At 45.5% G+C, this 20,515-nt stretch overlaps 1 protein-coding gene across 1 annotated transcript in view; it reads right to left on the bottom strand.

The window, feature by feature from the left end:
• Window positions 1-765: 765 nt before the first annotated feature.
• GPC4 (glypican 4) overlaps window positions 766-20,515 on the bottom strand; it is a 69,206-nt gene continuing 49,456 nt past the window's right edge. Inside the window, exons 4-9 of the mRNA XM_075106812.1 lie at window positions 13,532-13,697; window positions 7,597-7,727; window positions 7,247-7,393; window positions 6,709-6,845; window positions 4,353-4,528; window positions 766-2,993 (exon numbers count right to left, since the gene is read on the bottom strand). Coding sequence (XP_074962913.1) covers window positions 2,785-2,993; window positions 4,353-4,528; window positions 6,709-6,845; window positions 7,247-7,393; window positions 7,597-7,727; window positions 13,532-13,697 — 966 coding nt within the window. The 3' untranslated portion in view covers window positions 766-2,784. The remainder of the gene's footprint in view (window positions 2,994-4,352; window positions 4,529-6,708; window positions 6,846-7,246; window positions 7,394-7,596; window positions 7,728-13,531; window positions 13,698-20,515) is intronic.

Genomic DNA, 20,515 nt, shown 5'->3' with positions numbered 1-20,515 from the left:
ACAGTCGTAATGACAACAGTTATGTGGAAAAAAAAAAAAAAGAAATACCTGAAGGAAAGGCGTACATGCCCTCCTCAAAGCCAGCAGCATGCCTTGTCCCTACCCGTACAGTTTAATTTATAAGTTCGTGCCAGAGAGCCGATTTCACACACAAACACAAAATAAAAGCAGGAACACAACTTTTGATCATCCTACATTGATGTTTACTCTTTTTTCCTGCAGCCCCAGGTGACAAATCTGTCCTTTATACAGCGGAGGATCGTTGTGCTATTAAGGAAATCAACTGGACACGTTTAAAACTCACCGCAGGTCTTTGCATTGGTAGCTTGTACGAAACTAAGGAACAATAATTAGTAACCAATTGGATGTAAAATGATAAATATAAATTCAGAAACTTTTTTTTCTGAGCAGAAATGCTCAAAAGCAGGAGAATTTACAAGCAACTTTCTTACATATGAACACCTACGCCAAGATGGGAGATGTTGGAGAAGGCAGCCCCTCCAAACACAAGGGCTTTTGTTCCACCATTCTCTGAGCTCTGAAGAAATTTAATTTTTTGTTTTTCCTTCTTCATTTAACTTTGCCGGCCTGCCAGCTGGGTATAAGCCAGAAGGGTTATCCAGTCAGACCTTACTGTGGTATATTTACAATGGTAGTGCATCTAAGGTTTGTTTATTTCTGGATTAAAATTCAAATGGCTAGAACCATTTAAATAATTAAAGGGCAATCAGAAAATGCCATGAAACCAAACAAATCAGGAAAAAGTCATGGAAACCATCAGCAATATTTAATTCAGAAATTCTCTTTGTTAGGGAACTTAGCTGAAAGAAAACAGCTGGATGTAGTTCAACTCTCTAAATTAAAAACAATCTAACAAGGTCTATAGGGATAACTCTTTCAGCTACATATTGGAGACCAGATTCACTTCTACCAAGTAAATGTAATAGCACTCAAAGCTAGAAAGGAAATTCCTCAGAACTGAGGTAGTTTCTAAGTATCAGCACATTTTCCAATTCCTTGCAAGGCAACTTAGCTATTTACAATCCATTTTTTCCCACACATAAATTTATAACTTTTTCAATTTTATGCTTCCATGATTTATTTTCTAAAGAAAAATAACCTAGCCAGAATATCCCTGCTCTACTAACATCATGTTTTAATAAATAACTGGCTACTTCTAGTAAAATTAAGCCTCCAGGATTGTTTATACCAGCCAAGAATACTCTGTCTTTATAGCTTTGCAGAAATTTGGCGTGAAAATAAAGTTGAATACAATGCTGACCCTGAGCTAACAAGTAATTAATGCTTCAATATAAAAATAGAAAATTATCCTTACAACACAACGGTGGAATAGAGAAAACCCTCTCTCTCTGGATTGCTCTCCTGGCTGGATCCCAGCGTCCAGCCAGACCTAAAGGCTACCTAAAGCAGGAGGAGACGTGCAGAATACTTTGAGTCTTTCCAAAGACTTTGTTTTCCCTAAACTATTTTAAAAATTATTTCATCTCTTTCCTTAAAGATATACATTTCTTTTATTAACGAGTTGCCATTCGCCACAACACACTTCTGACTGCAAAAGCACAGGTAGAGAGAAAGAGGAGGGTGTCTCGGGTGGTACCAAAAAGCTACAGCCGCTGGGCACCAGTTCCCAGGACACCAAATACACTGAAAAGGAGGCGTCTTGAGCCCTGCCAGCTCCTGCCTGCTCCCCTCCGCTCTGCCTGCAACAGTGCTGCGGGTCGCTGCCCGCCTGCTCCTTCCCTTTTGCCCCCCATTGGCGAGGAAAAAACTCTTGCAAAAACAAACCCGACACCCCCCCGGCCTCCCCTCCCACAAAGTATTCCTTAAAAACAAACACACACACACAAAATTTATCCAGCGTTCATCTAACAAATTTGCAGACAAGACACATTGGCATTTGGATCTGTGACAGGACAAGTTGCTTCCAACGGAACAAGTTTAATGCCTTATTCCCACGGGGGATGCACGTCAGGAACTGACCTACAGGAGTTACAGCTAATTGCAAGGATCCTGGGGAACAAACGACAACTCTTCTTAGCATCTGTGGAACTGGAATTCTCTGTAATCTCTTCCAATTTAACCAAACCTCCTGTAAAGAAAGCACAACCTGCTCCTGGCATTAACGCCCTATGCAAACGGGGCACTTGGCACACTGACCAGCTCTGCCTTCACCTTCTGTTTTACTGCATAATAAAGACAAATTATTTCCACTTCTTTCCAGATAAGGCAACTAACGTAATGTGGATAAATGGGAAGTTAACTACATGAAACATGTTTTCTGCTCATTGGGCAATTATTTTTTCCCCATAAGATAACATGATAAATAAAACCTGCTTCTGTACAGATATTTCTCATTTCAGAAACACATATTTGTTACAGGCCAAGAGAAGACCCTGGGGTTTTTTTTTGTTTTCGTAAGAAATATGGTCAAATAACAAAAAAAAAAAAAAAAGAAAAAAAAAAGAAAAGTGATAAAGACACAAATGCAGAGCTAACTACAGGCTTGTATATACATTTTTGTTATCCACCTCTAACATGGACTTTTGGTGAACGGGACAGACTGGTCATCCCCATTCCTGTTATTCCCAGAATAGCAAGGGAAAAAAAACCTCAGTATCTCAAAACCAGTGGCAACATAGTAAAAACTGTACACTGTTGTCCATTAACTTAAAAAGCAAAGTCCCTAGATGGTATAAAAGTGAAAGCAGGTGCCTTCTAACTTTGATAATAAAAGTCTTTCCCCCCCACCCCTACGCTGCACAATTATCTCCATTGTCTTTGCACGGCCAAGAACAAAATGCTAAGGAGCAAGGCTGCTTGTGATAAACCGCTCCTGGTAGCAGCAGAAGTGTTCATGTTCTTATCGCTCTTGTTGGAGTTCCCAGTGACTTCGGTGGCATTGAACTCGAACTCCGGGGAGCACTGCTGGAGCTCGCAGCCGCTGCCGCTCTCCTCCCCGCTGCTCTCCTCACCTGCGGGAGACAAACACACGCTGTCCTCCTCTGCCACTTGCGGCGCGATGCTTCGCTTGCAGAAGGCAGCGGAGGGGGAAAAAAGGCAAGCGCGTGGACGTTTTGACATTTATGAGATGTAAGCACAGGTCCTCTTGTTAATGCGGCTTCTGCATTCGTCACACCCATCCCTACTGGTGGATGAAAAGCTGGACATAACCCAGCAATGTGCACTCGCAGCCCAGAAAGCCAACCCTATCCTGGGCTGCATCACAAGCAGCACGGCCAGCAGGTCAGGGGAGGTGATTCTGCCCCTCTGGCTCTGCTCTGGTGAGGCCCCACCTGGGGTGCTGCGTCCAGCTCTGGAGCCCTCAGCACAGGAGGGACATGGACCTGTTGGAGCGGGTCCAGAGGAGGCCACAAAAATGACCCGAGGGCTGGAGCAGCTCTGCTGCGAGGACAGGCTGAGAGAGTTGGGGTTGTTCAGCCTGGAGAAGGGAAGGCTGCGGGGAGACCTGATTGCAGCCTTCCAGTACTTAAAGGGGGACTATAGGAAAGATGGGGAGGTGCTCTTTATCGGGGAGTGCAGTGATAGGATAAGGGGTAATGGTTTTAAACTGAAAGAGGGTAGATTTAGATTAGATACTAGGAAGAAATTTTTTACTGTGAGGGTGTTGAGGCCCTGGAACGGGCTGCCCAGGGCAGTTGTGGCTGCCCCATCCCTGGAAGTGTTCAAGGCCAGGTTGGATGGTGCTTGGAGCAACCTGGTCTAGTGGAAGGTGTCCCTGCCCATGGCAGGGGGGTTGGAACTAGATGATCTTGAAGGTCCCTTCCAACCCAAACCATCCTACGCTTCTGTAAAGTGTGCCCAGCATCGTGCAGCCGACACGCAGCCGTGCACGGCCGCCTCCCCGCAGCTGCTGTGTGGTCGGTGTTTGCCAATGGAGCAGTTTCTCTTTAGCAAGGCCAGTTGTGACAGGACAAAGGGCAATGGTTTTAAACTAAAAGAGGGTAGACTTAGACTGGACATAAGGAAAGAATTTTTTAGGATGAGGGTGGTGAAACCCTGGCCCAGGTTGCCCAGAGAGGTGGGAGATGCCCCATCCCTAGAGACACTCAAGGTCAGGCTGGACGGGGCTCTGAGCAACCTGATCTAGTTGAAGATGTCCCTGCTCACTGCAGGGGGGTTGGACTAGATGGCCTCTAAATGTCCCTTCCAACCCAAACCATCCTCATGCAGCCTGCCAGAGATGCTGGTTCCCACCATCTTTACTAACACTTGTACTGAGAGCTGAAGCTTAACCAGCTACCCAGTGTCGGCATGAAATCCAATTAAAACGAGAAAAAGAAAAAGCAAAAGGAAAACAACAGCAAACATACTTATGTCAATGAAGTCAACATCGTTCCCACTGTATGCATTCTTCAGCTTGTTGGTCATCACCCGCAGAGCCATGATTTGCCGGCGAATCACCATGTCTGGCTTGGTAATATCGACTTCTACCTCTGGGTTATTCACTTGACTTGCTAAGCCATTTCCAGTCACCGCAAAGTCATACCTGAAAAGAAACCATTCCTGCTGGTACCAGAGCTGCAGCTCGGCAAGGTCCCGCACCGAAGGGCAAAAGCACAGGAACTCAGTGATGCCACCCCAGTTTCCAGCCTCAGTGATCCTGAGCCCAACACGATCTTCCCACATGCTAACCCTCATGGATCCCTTCTCTAGCTTCTTACCCCATCTCCCCTCCCTGCAACCTGACCAGCATGTGAAATTAAACACCGTTTTCGTATACCGTTTGCCACAAGGCAGGGGAAAGACAATTTTCTCCCCAACTTGAAAAGAAAAGGAAGATCTGGGGTTTACAATAATAATGGCTTACAACAGCATAAATCAGCTCGCTGCAGGCAATGGAGCGAAACAAGCTGCTGAGATGCCTTGATGCCCACTTAGATGGCACTTTCAGGAAAACAACCTTTGGGGCCATAGTTATCCCAGAGAAACTTATAGTAGTTGGAGTAGTTGGAGGCAAGAATGTCATTCTGGCTTTGCATAATGCACCTTAACCATCAAGCTGAGGTATTAAACGTGTACTTCTCACCATGCAGACATGAGATGCAATTTCCCTAATAACCCCAGCAGGAGAAACATCTGTGTTGTTGAAGATAACCCCACGCATCGAAGCAGAGAAAAGCCAAGCTGCTCAGCCTGAGGAGGTGTGCACGCTCAGGTCTGAACACACCTACAGCCTCTTGGTTTAAAAGAGACTGAGCAACAAAACCCAAAAGAATACATCTCCTGAAACAGGTATTTGTAGTATCATCGTACAGAGCAGGGATATGACACTTTCTTTTCCTCCTCCCATTAGTTGACTTGCACTGTTTAACAGAAGAAGATTTTACTTTTGCTTAGTTATGATGCCAACATCAGCATCACAAGAGAGAGAAAAGCCTTTAGCACAATATGCTGATCCCAGAGACCAGGCAGTGAGATCTAATCATATGCCTGAAGGGCATCCTCAAACCCTGTCCTGTATTTGCAAGGGTATATTATTGTTGTTGTCGTTGTTATGATTTGTGTTCAATATTATATGTTGCAAAGAGGTCAGAGAGAGACCAAAGTGTGGAAGACTACTGAACTTTTAAGCTTATTGGAGCCACAGAGAAAAAGAGTAATAGTAAAGCAAAATATCTTGCACAACCCACACGGGATGGCAGTAAGTGAGGTCCAGCCTCCCCCAGACACCCCTCTCTGTCTGCTTGCCCAGTGCTGCCAAGTCTCCAACTCCACTCCTTACTGATGCCCGACCTCACGCACTGGGGGAATCTGCCATGAAAAGCCCAGTACAAGCTGCTGATAAAAAAAGACCTCGGGAGGGCAGAGCCGTTTCTTGTTGCAGAGACCCAAACCACTGTCCTGGCCGAGCGAGGCCGTTTCCGGCAACATGAAACAGTACAAAATTTACGCGGCATGGCTCAGTCCTGTGCCCCCACAATATCAAGGGCATAAACTGTTATTACTTAGAAAAACTGCTGGAACACCCTGGATGACTATTTTTTTCTTTAATGGAACATCTTGGATTTTGCTTATTTCCTCAGTAAGCAAACAGAAAAAAAAGAAAATTCTATTTCCAAAATAAAAGTTAAACAGTTAAATAAACCGTATGACAGAAAAATTTTGGCTTATTCATGTGTTGGCAATTTCTTCCTTAGGAAAAAAAAAAGTTTCTTAACTATTTTTCCATAAAAAGCATGCATGAAAACCACCGGCCCCCTTGTGCCACTGACCTCTGCAGCAGAGAGGTGGACCTGCCACCGGCCCCCACCTCCTTTGCCCTTGCTCAACAAGAAACACCAGCTGGGGCACTGGGGCAACAGCACTGTCAGACAACACAAGCATCCCTGCTCTGTGGCTGTGATACCGGATTTTGTACAAACCACCTCCCCGAACCCAGGAGCAACCAGTAAGAGGTTCAGGTCCAAGGAGAGGTGTTGTTATCTAGAAATACAGATTCAGTTCTATGCTTTCAAGTAAACCACCACACAGAGCTTGGACAAGCCTTTAGCTTTGCATTCAAGCTCCCCCCCATCTACACAAAAAAAAGGGTACCAGCAGCAGCCTGTCTCAGGGGAGCTGGGGTCAGTCCCGTAAGAGGAGAGGGCTCGGGGAGAGAAGCTGGCACTCTGGGAAAGGCTGGGGCGAGAGGGAGAGAGTTAACTGGCGGCAGCAGCATCGCCAAACCTGCTCTTGGCGCTCCCATTCCAGCACTCGTTCTCGTTGACGGTGCCTACAGACATCTTTTCATCGTTGCAAATGTTGCCAGGGAGAGATGACCAAAATTTTTTGGCTTGCTTCAGTTTCTCTTTCACATCAGTAACCTATTAAAGAAAGAAAAAAAAAAAAGAAACACAGGACATAATCCAGAATACCAAACGCTCATTAAAAGTGAAGCTGGAAAGGTATTTTTTATCACAACAGACGTGTATAGGCCAGATCTTCAGGTTGCCTGTTTTGATGGTTGATTTACTTTTTTAATACAAAATTAAACACCGTTCCTCAAACTTATATTACTCATAAGTCAAGCTTTAAAACAGGCGCTTTTCTGACATACAAGCGTTGAGGTAATTCACATCTAGAGCCACGGGCAGATTACACCCCTCAGAGAGTTTAAGACAGGCAAGGAATATTAAGAAACCCTATAAATAATGAATGGAAAATTATACGCTGCGGTACATGGGTGCAAAGCGCCTGTGTGGCACTGGCAGGACCAGGCACTCACCAGTCGGTCCAAGCTGGTGCCGGCAGCTGTAGTCGGCCGTTCCTCTGGGTTGTAGGGTCTAAAACGAGCGCTGAAACCACTTTCTGAGACGGAACGAGCGGTCCGGCCCTGGGCAAGTGTTTTTGGCTGCCCACAACCCTGGAAAACCTACATGAGAGAAGGAAACAGTTTTATAAAATGGGAGGTAACAACCACCTCCCTTCTCCAGGTTCCAACCCAGCCCCTGCCCAAAATGATACATCAGCTTTATATATACTTGAAAGGACATTAAAGAAAAAGCATATTGACAAGAATAGGGAAATAAAACATATTGGACAAATAAAGCCCAAGTGTTCTCTTGGTCCATTTACCTTCTGAGACACCTGCATGCTGTTCTCCTGCATGTTCATGATCGCATCTGAAATTTTCACATCAATGGGGTCCATGACTGACTCAATGTTGAAGGGACCCTCCAGCCTTTCTGCTACCAGCAGCATCGAATCTAAAACAAAGAGAGAAATGAAGGCTTTTAATGGAGAAACTTCAAGGATAACAGATAACATGGATAACAGATTGAGCACACAGACATTAACCACCGCAACGTTGCTTCTGACCAGCACGCATCTCCGGGAAACATTTTCCTCCGTTCCCAGAGCCTACAACTTCACCAGGCACTTACAGGCTGCCAACATGACGCCAGGGGCTCATATACATCAAACGCTGCATTAAATGAGGGAGAGCCATCGCAGCCTGCCAAAAGGCAGCCTGTAATCAGCTTCTCCAATTAGAACAAGCATTACTAACACCCTCCTCTCCAAGCTCATTTATTAAAGGTTTCCTTGTGTCATTTGTTTTTCAAGACTGCTTTCAAAGCTGAGAGAGAGAAAGCCACTGGCTTCCTCATGCTGTCCTGAACGCAAGAGACCAACGTGAAGGGGCCCAAGATGACCATCACTACCATCCCTCCCTTATGGAAAGCTAGAGGCCTTGCCGTGTCCGGGGAAGCCAAAGCATTACACATTCTGGCATTACACGGACAATTTGCACAAGGGAGACTGCGTGAGACCATGGTAGATGTTGTGCTCTAATGATATATTTGGCACATCTCCATGCAAGCGGAGATGGAAAAGTCCCTCAGCCAACACTAGGTCACTCCTGCGCTGACATGCACATCCTCATCAAATACATCCTTAAACATAGCAGCTACTGAACTTCCATTACTTCCTCTGGGAAATTATTATTGGCATTAAGGCTTTCGCCCTGCATTGCATTTTAGACCTCTTTCTCTGGCTCTCCCCTAGAAGGTGCCTCCAGGTACACACACCTTGTGCTAAGCACTCGTCTCTTCTTGCCCATCACAACCTTTAACATTGTTTTCACTGCAGTCCCTCAACCCTGGAGCACCCTGTTTGCTGGACTCCTCTCCTGCGTCACTTTGTGACGCTCTGTCGTACACTGTTCTACCCATAATTTTCCAGCTGCATTTCCAGTTGCTCTACTCATAATTTTCCAGCTGCATTTAATTTTTCAATTTGTCCTAGCCTGCGTGACATGGGAGGCCAGGGCACCACGGTCCCTCTGGCCCTGAGGAAACCCTCTTCCAAGGAGCTCCTCCCCGCTCCCAAGGATACGCCTGTTCCTTTCCATTAAGGAGAAATGGGCGCCTCACAGTCAGGCTATTAATTTCTCTTGAAAAGTGTTTCCGCTGATGTTCATCCTCCTCCTCAGCACAGAAGGTACCTTCAACAAGCAGAAAACTTCCATGGGCTCCGGCTACCTGTTAAAGCCCTATAAAGATATTCCACGTACTGAATGATTGAGTAATAGCTCTGCCTTAGTGCCCAACTCATGTTAAACTACACTAAAAAAAACCCACAAACAGATTATAAATTAAGCTATCTGTGTATTTAAATAACGACGACAATGATGATGATGATAATCCAACAACAAACCCCCCCGCATGGATTGCAGACATCTTCCTAGCCTGCAAATCCACTTTTTAAAGGCAAATCAGTATTCCAAAGATTTGCTGGATACTAGTTAAGGGTTGAACAGTCGATCAATGCATCCTAAAAACCATGTCAGCCAGGACTCACACAGCTCCACCAAGGTGCTGGTGTTTAGGGAGTGAACCCCGGGAGGAGCTGGAGCCCCCAGGAAAGCCCCTCACCCTGCAGGCACACACCACCAGCATCAATGATGGAGCTGTCGCAGGGCATGGATGGAATTCAGCCGTCAGGGACTACAAACAGGTCTGAACTAAATGCATTTTTTTAAAAAAAAAAAAGGAAAAAAAAGAAGGTAATAACAAATGAAACAAAGAGTCTTAGACTGTATTGTGGTGGGCTCCAATAAAGTGATGCTTCAAATCTCTGAGTAATGACTGCTAGCATGAATATACCATTGTGCCGGAGGGGAGAAAAATGCTTTTGATGTGCTACCAAATGGAGACTTTTGTAAACAAGTGGAGCACAACTTAAATGTGTTCATCATTGTCAAAGCTTTTGGGGTTTTTCACGCGCATAAAGAACATCCCGGCAGAGTTTACAGGAAGCCGCTCATTTCAAATAAAAATATTATGAATAGACAGATAATAAAACACACAAAATGCATAGGTTTTTTTTTAAAAAAAAAAACAAAACCCCAAATCATTCCATTTTGTAACTACTTAATTCTCTGAGTGACCAGGAAAGGCCGCAGATCAATAAAGTGTTTGTGAAAGACTGAAAGGAAACATAAACCCCAATTCTTCTGGCTGTTTGGCGTCTTTGTAAACTTTGAGCCGGGCAGGCCATCCACAAGACCATGGGAATGTAGAGCGAATTGGGTCCTTTGTTAGCGGGGGTGCCATGGCGTTACATGTATCACAGCCCAGGAATGCAGCCTCCGCTTTGACTGCCGATAGAGAAAATGCATTCGGCCTCCAGCAGAGCTGCCAAAGCTGGCGAGAAAAGATAAGGAAAGTAATAATTGCCCTTGGAGAATATATTCAACTGGAGCTCTTCAGAAGCAGGGATTGATACTGGCAAGGAACGCTAAATGAAATGAACTTTCATTAAAAAGGAAAAAGAAAGGGGGGGGGGGGGGCTCTACCTCATGCACAGTTTTGGTTTTGGGGGCATCCTGCAAACTTTTACCTCCCACCAGGAGCTGGCTGGTGTCCCCACCAGCAGTCGTGGCGAGCAGCGATTCCCTCTGGCAGCCACGTTTGACATTAATAGGGTTGGCTGGGGTTCAAGATAACGCTAGCACGTCAAGAGGGGAGGCACGCTGCACTGAAACCAGCAATGAAGCTTTGGTGCAACTCATCTCCCAAAAAGATTTTCCATTACTGGGAGAGGAGTTGAATATAAATATAAATTATTTTGCACCAGAGCTGGGGCAAAATAATTGATATTTATAAGCCACGGTGAGGTGGCTCAGCTCTTCTTCACAAAAAAAAAAAGTCTGGCAGAGTGAAAAATGTCCCTGTGCCATTTATTACAAACATGCAGCATGACAAAGACTGTCTCTCCTCTCTGTGATGGGGAGATAGAAGTGGACTGTGGGGGACACACACACACACAACCCCCCAACCCACACCATACAGCGTCATCCCTTAAAGACCCTTTTCCTCCTGCATACATTTGTCCTTGCTACTGCCATTGAGACAATCCTTGGCAATTCTTTCACATTGTGCCACCAATAATCAGAAACCCACATCTTCAGCCTCACTGTCTGACTTGAAGAACAAAAGGCAGTTTTCAGTCTTAACCCCAAGATCTGATTTAAAAGAGGGGGGAAGGAGGGGAGAGACCTTGACCATTCATTAACAACAATCATCTTTTTTTTTTTTTTTTTAAAGGGGAAAAAATCCTTTGCACACAAAGTAGTACTCCAGATATGTACATGGAGCCTGAATTCGACATCTTTGAGCAGAATAAACCTGGGGGGTGGGGGGTAGGAATCATGAAAAGGCACTGGAGATTAACACTGTTCATTCAGGAGAGCTCCAAACCCCCCAATAGCTTGTTTGAAACAAAGTATATCCCTCTCTAATTGGTGTACAATTATGTCAGGAATAGAGGGCAAAATGATTTAAAGACAGTTAAATGGGAGAAAAGAGTACAATTTGGTCATTATTTCATATGCTGCAACTTTAAATGGTACCTTGCAGCAGTAAGGCAGTATAAAGTCTTCCTGTCTCAATAAACCTACAATCTTTACATCCCAGTTTGGAAAAGCTTTACATAAGTGACTTACTAACACACCACTAACACACGCGCATGTATATTTTGTACGCACAGGCACCCAAATTCATATACACTTGCAGCATTTGTTGCAAGTTCTCCAATTTAACTATCTTTAAATTGTTCCACTACGTTCAAAGTCTGGTTTTGACACATAATAAATCAGTGTTGTAACTTAGTACTTAAACTTGCAATGCAAAATAGCATCGAACCCATGCAGGTGGGGTTTTTTATCGTTGTTGTGGGGTGCTTTGCGGGGGATTTTTTTTAGTTTTTTGTTTGTTTATTTATTTATTTAAACTTCTCAACAAACACACGCACACAGGATATTTGTGAGATATGCCCTGCCCCAAACACCAGACCTATTTAATTTAATTTGCCTCAAGTGGCAAATTGAGGAAGAAACCAAAATCTGGAACATAACCAGCACCTGTTTAGTTATTAAACTGTCTAAAGCAAGCACCGCTTAAGTTTTCAGTGTCTCTACTCCACTGCAAGAATCAACCCAGACTGCAAGAACCAAGCAAATACTGCCAATAAATGTAACGAAGCTTAATACCATACTCAAGTAACGAGTGGGCAAGAAGCCCCTTGGGGAGGAAGCACTGCCAGAAGAAAGCTTTGCTTCCAACCCGGAATCACATTTATTTATTTAGCCTTGTTTAATAATCTTAATTATTGTATGCAGTCCCTGATCAGTCTCGTGTGACAGGGCTCGCTGGCTTCCAACGGGGTTCGTTTTTAGCTGCATACCACCTACAGCAATTAGCTGCTTGTGCTTTTGTCTGTTTTCTGGCATTATGCCCTTCCCTTTCATAGGATTCCTCTCTTCTGCTTGGACTAGATGTTTGCAAGTCTCCTGGCTTTGAGCTATTTCAGCAACAATTGTAGCTGAAATACTTAATATTCTCATGAGAAAGACGGCTGGGAGGAATGGGGTGGGGGGTGTCAGCCTCCCAGAGAATGACTTGGAAACCCAATTTAGTGTCACATTTAACTCCCTATATGGAATACACAGGCAAAAAAAACGCCTTCTGAAAATAATACCCTGCACACAGCCAATTGGCATGGTCAGTGAAATGAAAAGCCAGTGCACAAAACACGGGAAAAGAAGTTCTAAGATTTAAATCTAGCCTGAAATGCCAATTATCAGAAATTTCCCTTTCATATCTTGCAGCTTAACGAAAAGAAAATCTTTTCTTTCTAACAGGCTTTTTCTTCCACGAGTGGGATGGGAAGAGCACCACAGCCTTGTCAGTAGCGGCAGATACTTCACATGTGCACTTCATCATACATTAACTGGAGTGAAGCGACTGCTCCCAAAGGATGCTTGTTCACAGATAAATCAAGCCTCCTAGAAAAGGAGCACAAATGAAAACATTTAACATTATCTATTGCCTGTGCTCCCAAAACGTGATGCATCGCCAATTCTGCTGAGCCTTGACCCAAGGTAGAATTTAACATTTCAGTCTAAATTTCATGTATCGAATAATACCATTTATAAGCATGGAAGAGAAATAATCAACAGGAGGAAGAGGATGGCAAAAGCACTCGCACAGCTTCACGTAAGGCCTATCAACATTTCAAAGGATAGTGGCCGAGCGCCAAATGAACTGTTTAAAAACAGATTCAGACACATGTCCCATTCAATTTTTTTAATGTAAAATACAGGACCACAGCTTTCCCCAAAGCTCACCCCAGCTAGAAGGCAGACTCTCAGACTGCTGAGGAAGAAAACTGGCTTTGGGAAGGACAGCTGTAAGGTGACAACAATGTATAAGGAGTAGTATGGAAAAAACAGCTTGCACACACACTTGCTCCAGGAAGAAGACACCCAAGCCTACAAGCATGACAGGTCCATCACTGAAACAGAGGTCACTGGCACAACAAAAGTCCCAGTAATTGAGAAATAAATGTGAACTGCAAAAGGTGTGTTGTAAACAAAGATGTAGAAGGAAAAGATACCCATCACAAGACACCTAAAAACCTGCTATAGCTCAGCACAGCCATTCACAAAAGCCATTTAGGTGGAGGACACAATATCAGCATCACGCAGTTTTAACCCATACTGCCTTACCCATAAAGGTATTCCACTCTGCGTCCAAGTCCCCTTGGTTGGCCAAGCAGCCTCTCATGACGTTAAAGCAGTAGTTGTAACAGGGCTTCACCGATACCAGACCCCGGCAGTGTGGGCAGTACATCATCTTCAGCAGCGCTTGTGTACCCTGCGGTGTGGGATTCACCTTTACGAGAGAAAAAGAGGAAAGGAGAAGAAAATTAGCCCTTGGTCACTAAAGCAAAAAACCACACACGTTTACCCTAGGGCGGGTGGGAACAGAGCTGTGCAGGAGAGGTGCAATGGGGTCAGCCACTGCTGTCTGGTCAGAGCTCCCCAGTATCTGGGGAACAGATGAAGGGGTCTGGCTCACCTCCTTGGGTGTACCTGCCACTCCAGGGGTCACAGCCAATCCCTGACTCTGCAAAACCTTATATTCCCTGCAATATACCCAGTGACAGCTGCCTGGTATTGTGGGACCACTCCCTGGGCTGCAAGGACAGGCACCCCAAGGGGACAGGAAGCATTCGAGATTAGGGCAGGGACTAACAGGCCACCAAGCCAAAAGGCATAATGCAGGGCTGCGTTATCCAAGCCCCACCGCAAGCACACACTGAAGACAACAATGCCGGGACTTCTCAGGAAAAAGCGGCTGAGACGGGATGCCTGCCGCTATCCCCGCACCAAACCTGTGGGGAGCGTGCCCTCCTCCACTGCAACCCTGTGGCTAGGCTCCTCCTGGACAACCGCCCAGCAGGGCTCTCCGGCAGGGATACCTGCTCCTTTATCTTACATTCAACTCCTGCAACACAGCATTTACATGACAGATACCCACGTTCACTTACACTCAGCACCCACCACGCTAAATAAGGCTGTTCCCCACGGGCGAAGGAGGTGGCAGCTACAGCCCTGCAGCTGAGGACAAGCCAGGAAGACCCTCGAAACCAATGTGCAACTGCTGGGCGTGCAAGCGGAGCTATCTGCAGCAGGCACGTCACCCTCTGAGCCCTCGGCAGGGCTATTTTCCAAAGTGACTCATGGTCATTCATGTTTGATTCACTCTCTGGCTCAGCTTCAAAACATTCATTGAAACCATTTCCACCCAGCTGGTCTGAGGAGAGTTAGCTCCAGCACCACGTACTAGTGCCGACCACGTGGTGGGTCTGTTTAAAGCACTAAACAGAGAAGCTCCCTCAAGAGCAAGTTTACGTGTTAATTAACCACACATGAAAATGGAAAATTAAGATGTGATCAGAGATACGCTGACAAAATAGAAGCAGTCTCTGGTGTTTTAGCAATGCACTTGAGACTTCTTGTACAGCATTTATGGAAAGCACTCTACGTAGATCACGATCTGAGACTGTACTGAAGGAGACTCCCTAACAGCCTCGAGGAAGAGGGAAGTCATTCAATACAAATGGCTGGAGATGTGGATGGCCTCCACATCTCATCTCCTGGAGGTCTGGAAACTGATTTCATGGCAGAAAGGATGACAGGCCTGAACAGAGATGAACATACGTGAGGAAGCCCTGGGACCTGGTACCACATGTACACTGAGGACCATATTATTGCAAAGCTCATCACCGCATGAGGTCTATGGAGAAACAGAACATGATCTGGTGCAAAAATTAGTTGACAGCATATGAAACTAGGAGGATTTTAACAGAAGGACAATCTTCTGTGCTTGACGGAGCTCAGTGCTGGATTTTGGCTGACCAGCAACATTCATTCAGACACCAGTTCACCCCTCTTTTGTTATCTTTACCCCTCTTTTGTCCACAAGGAGCCTGTTTGGCTGAGCAAAAGGAGAATCAATGTAAAAAGCTGTTTGTGGTGGTGAGGAAATCTGATTCAGACACTTCAGAGCATATATACACGCATATATATATATATAGATGATATATATATAATATATTTGGAAGGCACAGCGGGAGCAGGAGCCCCAGCAGAAAGCTCCCTATTGGGGCAGCATGGCTTTAAAGCAGAGCTAGTTCAAACACTGGGAAGAGCTCAAGCAACAGAAATCAGCTAAATCAGATGATTTATAGTAGGAAAACTGAAAACAGACAAATGTAAAGGTATCATCTGCCATCCAGATGGTGCAGCCCTTGCATAACAAAAAAGTTGTGGGGCAGGGGGGAAGAGGGAGCTAAACAACATCTAACACCCAGAGACAGAGCTCTGAAGGATGACCCAGTTTAGTAGTTTAGGCATTTTTATGATAAAAATCTCTTCCCACAACACTTGGTGGTAGGTGCCAGGACCTCCACACCTAGTCCTGAGGTTTATCAGCAGATCCCAGCCGCCCTGGCACTGCTGGTCTTCGAAGAACCACTCTGCATCCTCCTTGGGAAAAAAATTAGGAAAAGGTTGATAGCATCAACCGGGTGCTAGAACAGTTTGAAGCTGGACAAGGAGCAGGGGACCTCCCCAATCCTATCATGGAAAGCTGCAGCTTTATGAAAGGGAGTGCAGAGCAGCGTGCTGCAAAAAAATCATCTGCTCAGCAGTGACCTGGGAGGCACCTTCCCATCTTAGGTTCCCGCTCACCCCACACGGCTGCAATCCTGCAGCATCCGCCCTGCTTTGATATTTCATAGGGGTTGATCTTTATGAATCCCAGCAGATGCAGGGGAAACTGAAGCCACTTTCCCGCGTTCCTCAGCAGATGACATGGGACAGTCACTTGGATTAGATCCTTTGAACAAAGGCCCAGCATGAATTTAAAAGCAAAGAGGGTTTTGCTTCCTCCCCTACATAGGTTTGCATCTCTGAGCCGTACACAGAGCTAAGCAAACAGGGCGATGAAAAGCAAACCCCAGTGACCACCAAACCAAACCCTAACTAGTGATGGACGTACCCTGCAGGGAAGCTGAGAGTTTGCAATATAGTTGCAGGTGAAGAGGAAGACAAAGGGGAAATTTGTCAGACCAAATCTGGCATTTTATGGTGTCAGAAAGCAACAGGAAGGCACAGATATCAGCTCTAAGAGAGAGTTTCGGGGAAGATTATGAGCAATTACACCTCGTTACAACCGTGATAAATGCTTAACTGCTACGTATTGCTGCAACAAGAACCTTAACCCCTGGCAAAGGGCCCATACCCGGTCCAGACCAACTCTGGGTCTGTCAGTGGGTTGTGCCATATGTTGCACTGGCAATTCTTCACAAGCTTTTAATGTTCGCTTTGCCACACCAGGTGCAAGCTCTTAAAACACCGCTGCATGTAACAGTAAACCCAGATATGCTTTGTTCTGGGGTTGTGTTTATCTTGGAAAGCAACTCAAGTTCATTCAAACTCTACTCTAGAATGACCCTCAAAAACCAAATAATCTCCTTTCTAATACAGCAGAGTCCCAAAGAAAGCTTTATTTGCTGAAGAGGATTTACTCTCGTAGATTTGAGCCCAGGTAGTAGTACGTTGTAGTGCACATACCCTGTAAAAGCTTATAATAGAAGTAAATGCACTCCAATCCCTTCCTTTTATCTTGTGAAATTTATTTCCCTTCCATGGCGTTCCACGCCACTGCAGCAATCCATCAACCTGCGGTTTCATCATGTAAATTACAATTTGTCCATGTCTATACGCTTTGTCAAACGTGAAGATTAAAAGCTGCTAACAGATGTGTTTTGGCACCAATCTTCACGTTTGTATCGAACTTGCTCCTTAAAAACACAGATTTGTGCACAACCCACAAAAATTAGTGAGAAGCAAACAGTTCTGGGCTTTCTGGGCTTAAACCAAATGTTTCGTATCATATGTGTTGAGGCACCCCCAACTTACATTTACTGGTGAAGATACAATCATGTTCTTGTAAAAATAATGTGCTTTTGGTAAAATAAAATCTGGTTTTTGTTGGTACCTTGTCACATCCACCCCATTTCAGAGTCTCACATAAGGGAAACGGTTTGCCCTATGTCCTTAGCCTTTTTCAACTCTTTGGCAACCGTGTCTGCATGAATATGCCTGGTAGAAACTTCACCATCAAAGCACACACCTATGAAGTGAAATGCTGTGTTAACAGCCTACCACAAAGCCACCAAAACTCAAGAAGAAACAATCTGTGCAAGCAGATAAAGCTCAGAAAAGCAACCGGTTTCTTTTTCCCCTCCTTCCCAAGGCAAGAAATAGCTGGGGAAGGATGACAGAGCTCTAGCCATGGGCGGTCCTGAAGGGAGCTCCCTCCAGCTGCCAGACGGCCAGAGCCACATTTTATTTTCTCATTCTACCCTCAAGTTAACATTAAGAATGTTAGTAATGACATTTAAAATCCTGGCAGCCTTAATAACTATTTATAACAACACTGATAACTCAGGCTATCTTATTTTCCAAGCTTGCACAACAGCAGCGTTGCCATGCCAGCCACAGTGCCACCAGAAAACATAAAAATCCAACAATTTGAAAATAAATGCAGTGAAATTAATTTTGATTTATACTGTGTTTTCTTTGCAAAAAACAGAATTAGGGCAATATTGGATAAAGAAAACTGAAGAAGTAACTTCTCAGTAACATGGAAAGATGATTTAATGACTTCCAAAACTAACTCCAAAGCTGACTGAAGGGCTGTGGGATGCTCCAGGTGAGTAGCCAATTTAGACAAGCAAAGTATCATCAATTTTTGGGACCAACACAACCTCACTTATATCATTTTTTCCTTCCCTCAGTGTTGTGCAAGAGCATAATCTTGGGACATGCTGGTCCAGACGTTCAGCTCACTGTGGAGCAGAAGATCACTCAGGCAGCTCTTGATTTGCTTCCCCACCCCAAATATTCCAATGAAAGTGTTTTGGAATTAACTATGCATTTAACCAATTTTGCTGGCCCGGTGCTAGCACATGAATAATTTAGAAAGCATCTGGTTCAACCACAGAGTTGGACCTCCGAGGTCTTGCACAAGGGAGCACATTCAGGAGAGATACTTGGGAACCACAGGGCTCTGTTCCTCGTCAGTATTTGCCACCCGTAGCGATGTCTGCTGCAGCTTTATCGTGCTGGTTACAGTCACCTCGGTATGAGGAAAAGTTCAAGAGTACATTTACACTCGATTCCCTACTTATAACTTGCTTTTCCTCCTCCCCAGATGTGACACTGCCGGAGAGGAACAGCAGAGCTCCCGAGAATCACACCACTGGTCACTCGACCTGCTCAGTCTTAACATTAACATGTCAAAAGGGGAGCACTGTGTGCTCTTCTTCCCTGCCAGCCCCTCCAGCCAGCGCCGGGCAGAGGGGACCTCGGTACCAAGCAGACGCCTCTTCCATCGAGCGTTTACGGAGCGATGCCAGGGTCAGCATCTCCTGCTCTTGGTGTCCCCAGGACCAGCGCACCTTTCAAACAAAGCTTGTTCTCCAAAGCACCTGCCTCTCCCCGACCCAGTCGCTCAGCAGATAATTAGGAGCGTTCTGCTTGCTTTAATGAGCAAAACAGCCAGAGCATTTATCTTAGCAGTTAGACCCCAAAACTTCCTTAGTTATTCCTCACATTTGTTTTCAAAATTGGCAGCAGAACCACAGTGTGGGGGGAGGCAAAGAAAAAGAAAAAAAATAACCCGGGTGGACTGAAACGCTCCTGCATGGCGGCCATCAGCTCCAAACCCACAGCCGCATCCATGCGCACTCTCAGCATGTTAAATCCGCAATGATTGCTGCTCGAGCATGCTTTGAAGGCTATGCCTAGAGCAGACCCTCAGATGGCTGGAGCTGAGGCAGATGCAGCCACATTCTTGGCAGGTCTTCTCAGGGTCATCTTTGATGTGGAGAAGTGCTTGGTATTGTTTTCTGTATTGATGTTTGCCCTTGGCACGTGAAAGGCAATGTCCTTGTGCACGGTGGCCCCTCGGTCTGGCCCCACAGTTTGCAACTTGCTGCCTGGACAGCACTGCTTCTTCAGAGACCCCTCTGCAACACTAGAAGGGCTCCTTGGCTCTTCTGGCTGGCTCTCAGTTGCCCATGAAGCAGCAGCATCTGACCCCCGTCTCCTCTCAATGCATGCAAGGAACACATTTCATTTCTGTCACTTCCCTGGGTGGGTCCGCTCTTACCCAAAGGGTGCCCAGCTTTGTTGGATACAGGAACATGAACTTCTTCCTGGAAATGATTAAGGGCACATTCCCCTTGAGTCAAACAAAGGGCAAAGACTGCAAAGCACAAAGGGAGATTGGACCTTTGCTCTCTGGCTAAACTTCTAGATCCTCAAATGGTAATTAGGTGGGGCACAACATTTACTGAAATAGGAGCTCAGTGTCCTAATATTTCTGATGATACTGGCCTTAATTTTTATTCATTCAAGGCTTTCTTGTTTTCATCACTGGTTCTCCTAAGCTAATGTCTCATCCACATTCTGCATCCATGCTGAAAAGGGCAGGAGCCACGGTTCACGAGATGCAGCTGGAGGTAAGGGAGCTCATGTAGGCCAGAGGTAGGTTGGTTTATGCAGGTTCAGTGCTTCACCTTGTGCCCCGTGGGTGCCTCATTAGAGATGAGGCAGCTCAGCGCAAAGTGGGTTAACAACCCACCAGGCTCTTGCTCCAGCTTTGGAGCGGCTGAGAGAAGGCAATCACCTGCCCCCTCTGTAATTCCTTCTGTAAATGGTTTGAAGAAAATTCCCTCCTTGGCTGCTATCATCACACTTCACTAGGGAAGAAATGCCAATACCAAAGAAGCTGAACCTCCTCCACCCACCACAAACATCTCCAGCAGCTTCCTCTCGGCTTTTAATGTCTCTTGAGGACAGCAGATGAGGAGGTAGATGTATTCCTCATATGAAACTGTGCATTACTTCATACTCGGCTCATATCTGTGCTTCCAAATTAAACACCATTTCTTGCACACAACTTTGAAGCTGCTGCCTTTCCCAGGGTTCCCAAGGATGGGCTGGAAGCCCCTTATCCAGCAGCACAGCTGCTTGGGTGGCAACTGCACCCTGTGCGGCTTTCAGCATGCAAATGCTTGTTGGGGAGGTGATTTGGGAGCCTCCAGACCTCTCAGCAGTTCCTCAAACAATCGG

This window comes from Phalacrocorax aristotelis, chromosome 11 (genome assembly GCF_949628215.1).
Source record: "Phalacrocorax aristotelis chromosome 11, bGulAri2.1, whole genome shotgun sequence".
Taxonomy (NCBI): domain Eukaryota; kingdom Metazoa; phylum Chordata; class Aves; order Suliformes; family Phalacrocoracidae; genus Phalacrocorax; species Phalacrocorax aristotelis.
The sequence above is the reverse complement of the archived record's forward strand: the minus strand, read 5'-3'. Positions and strand labels throughout refer to the sequence as shown.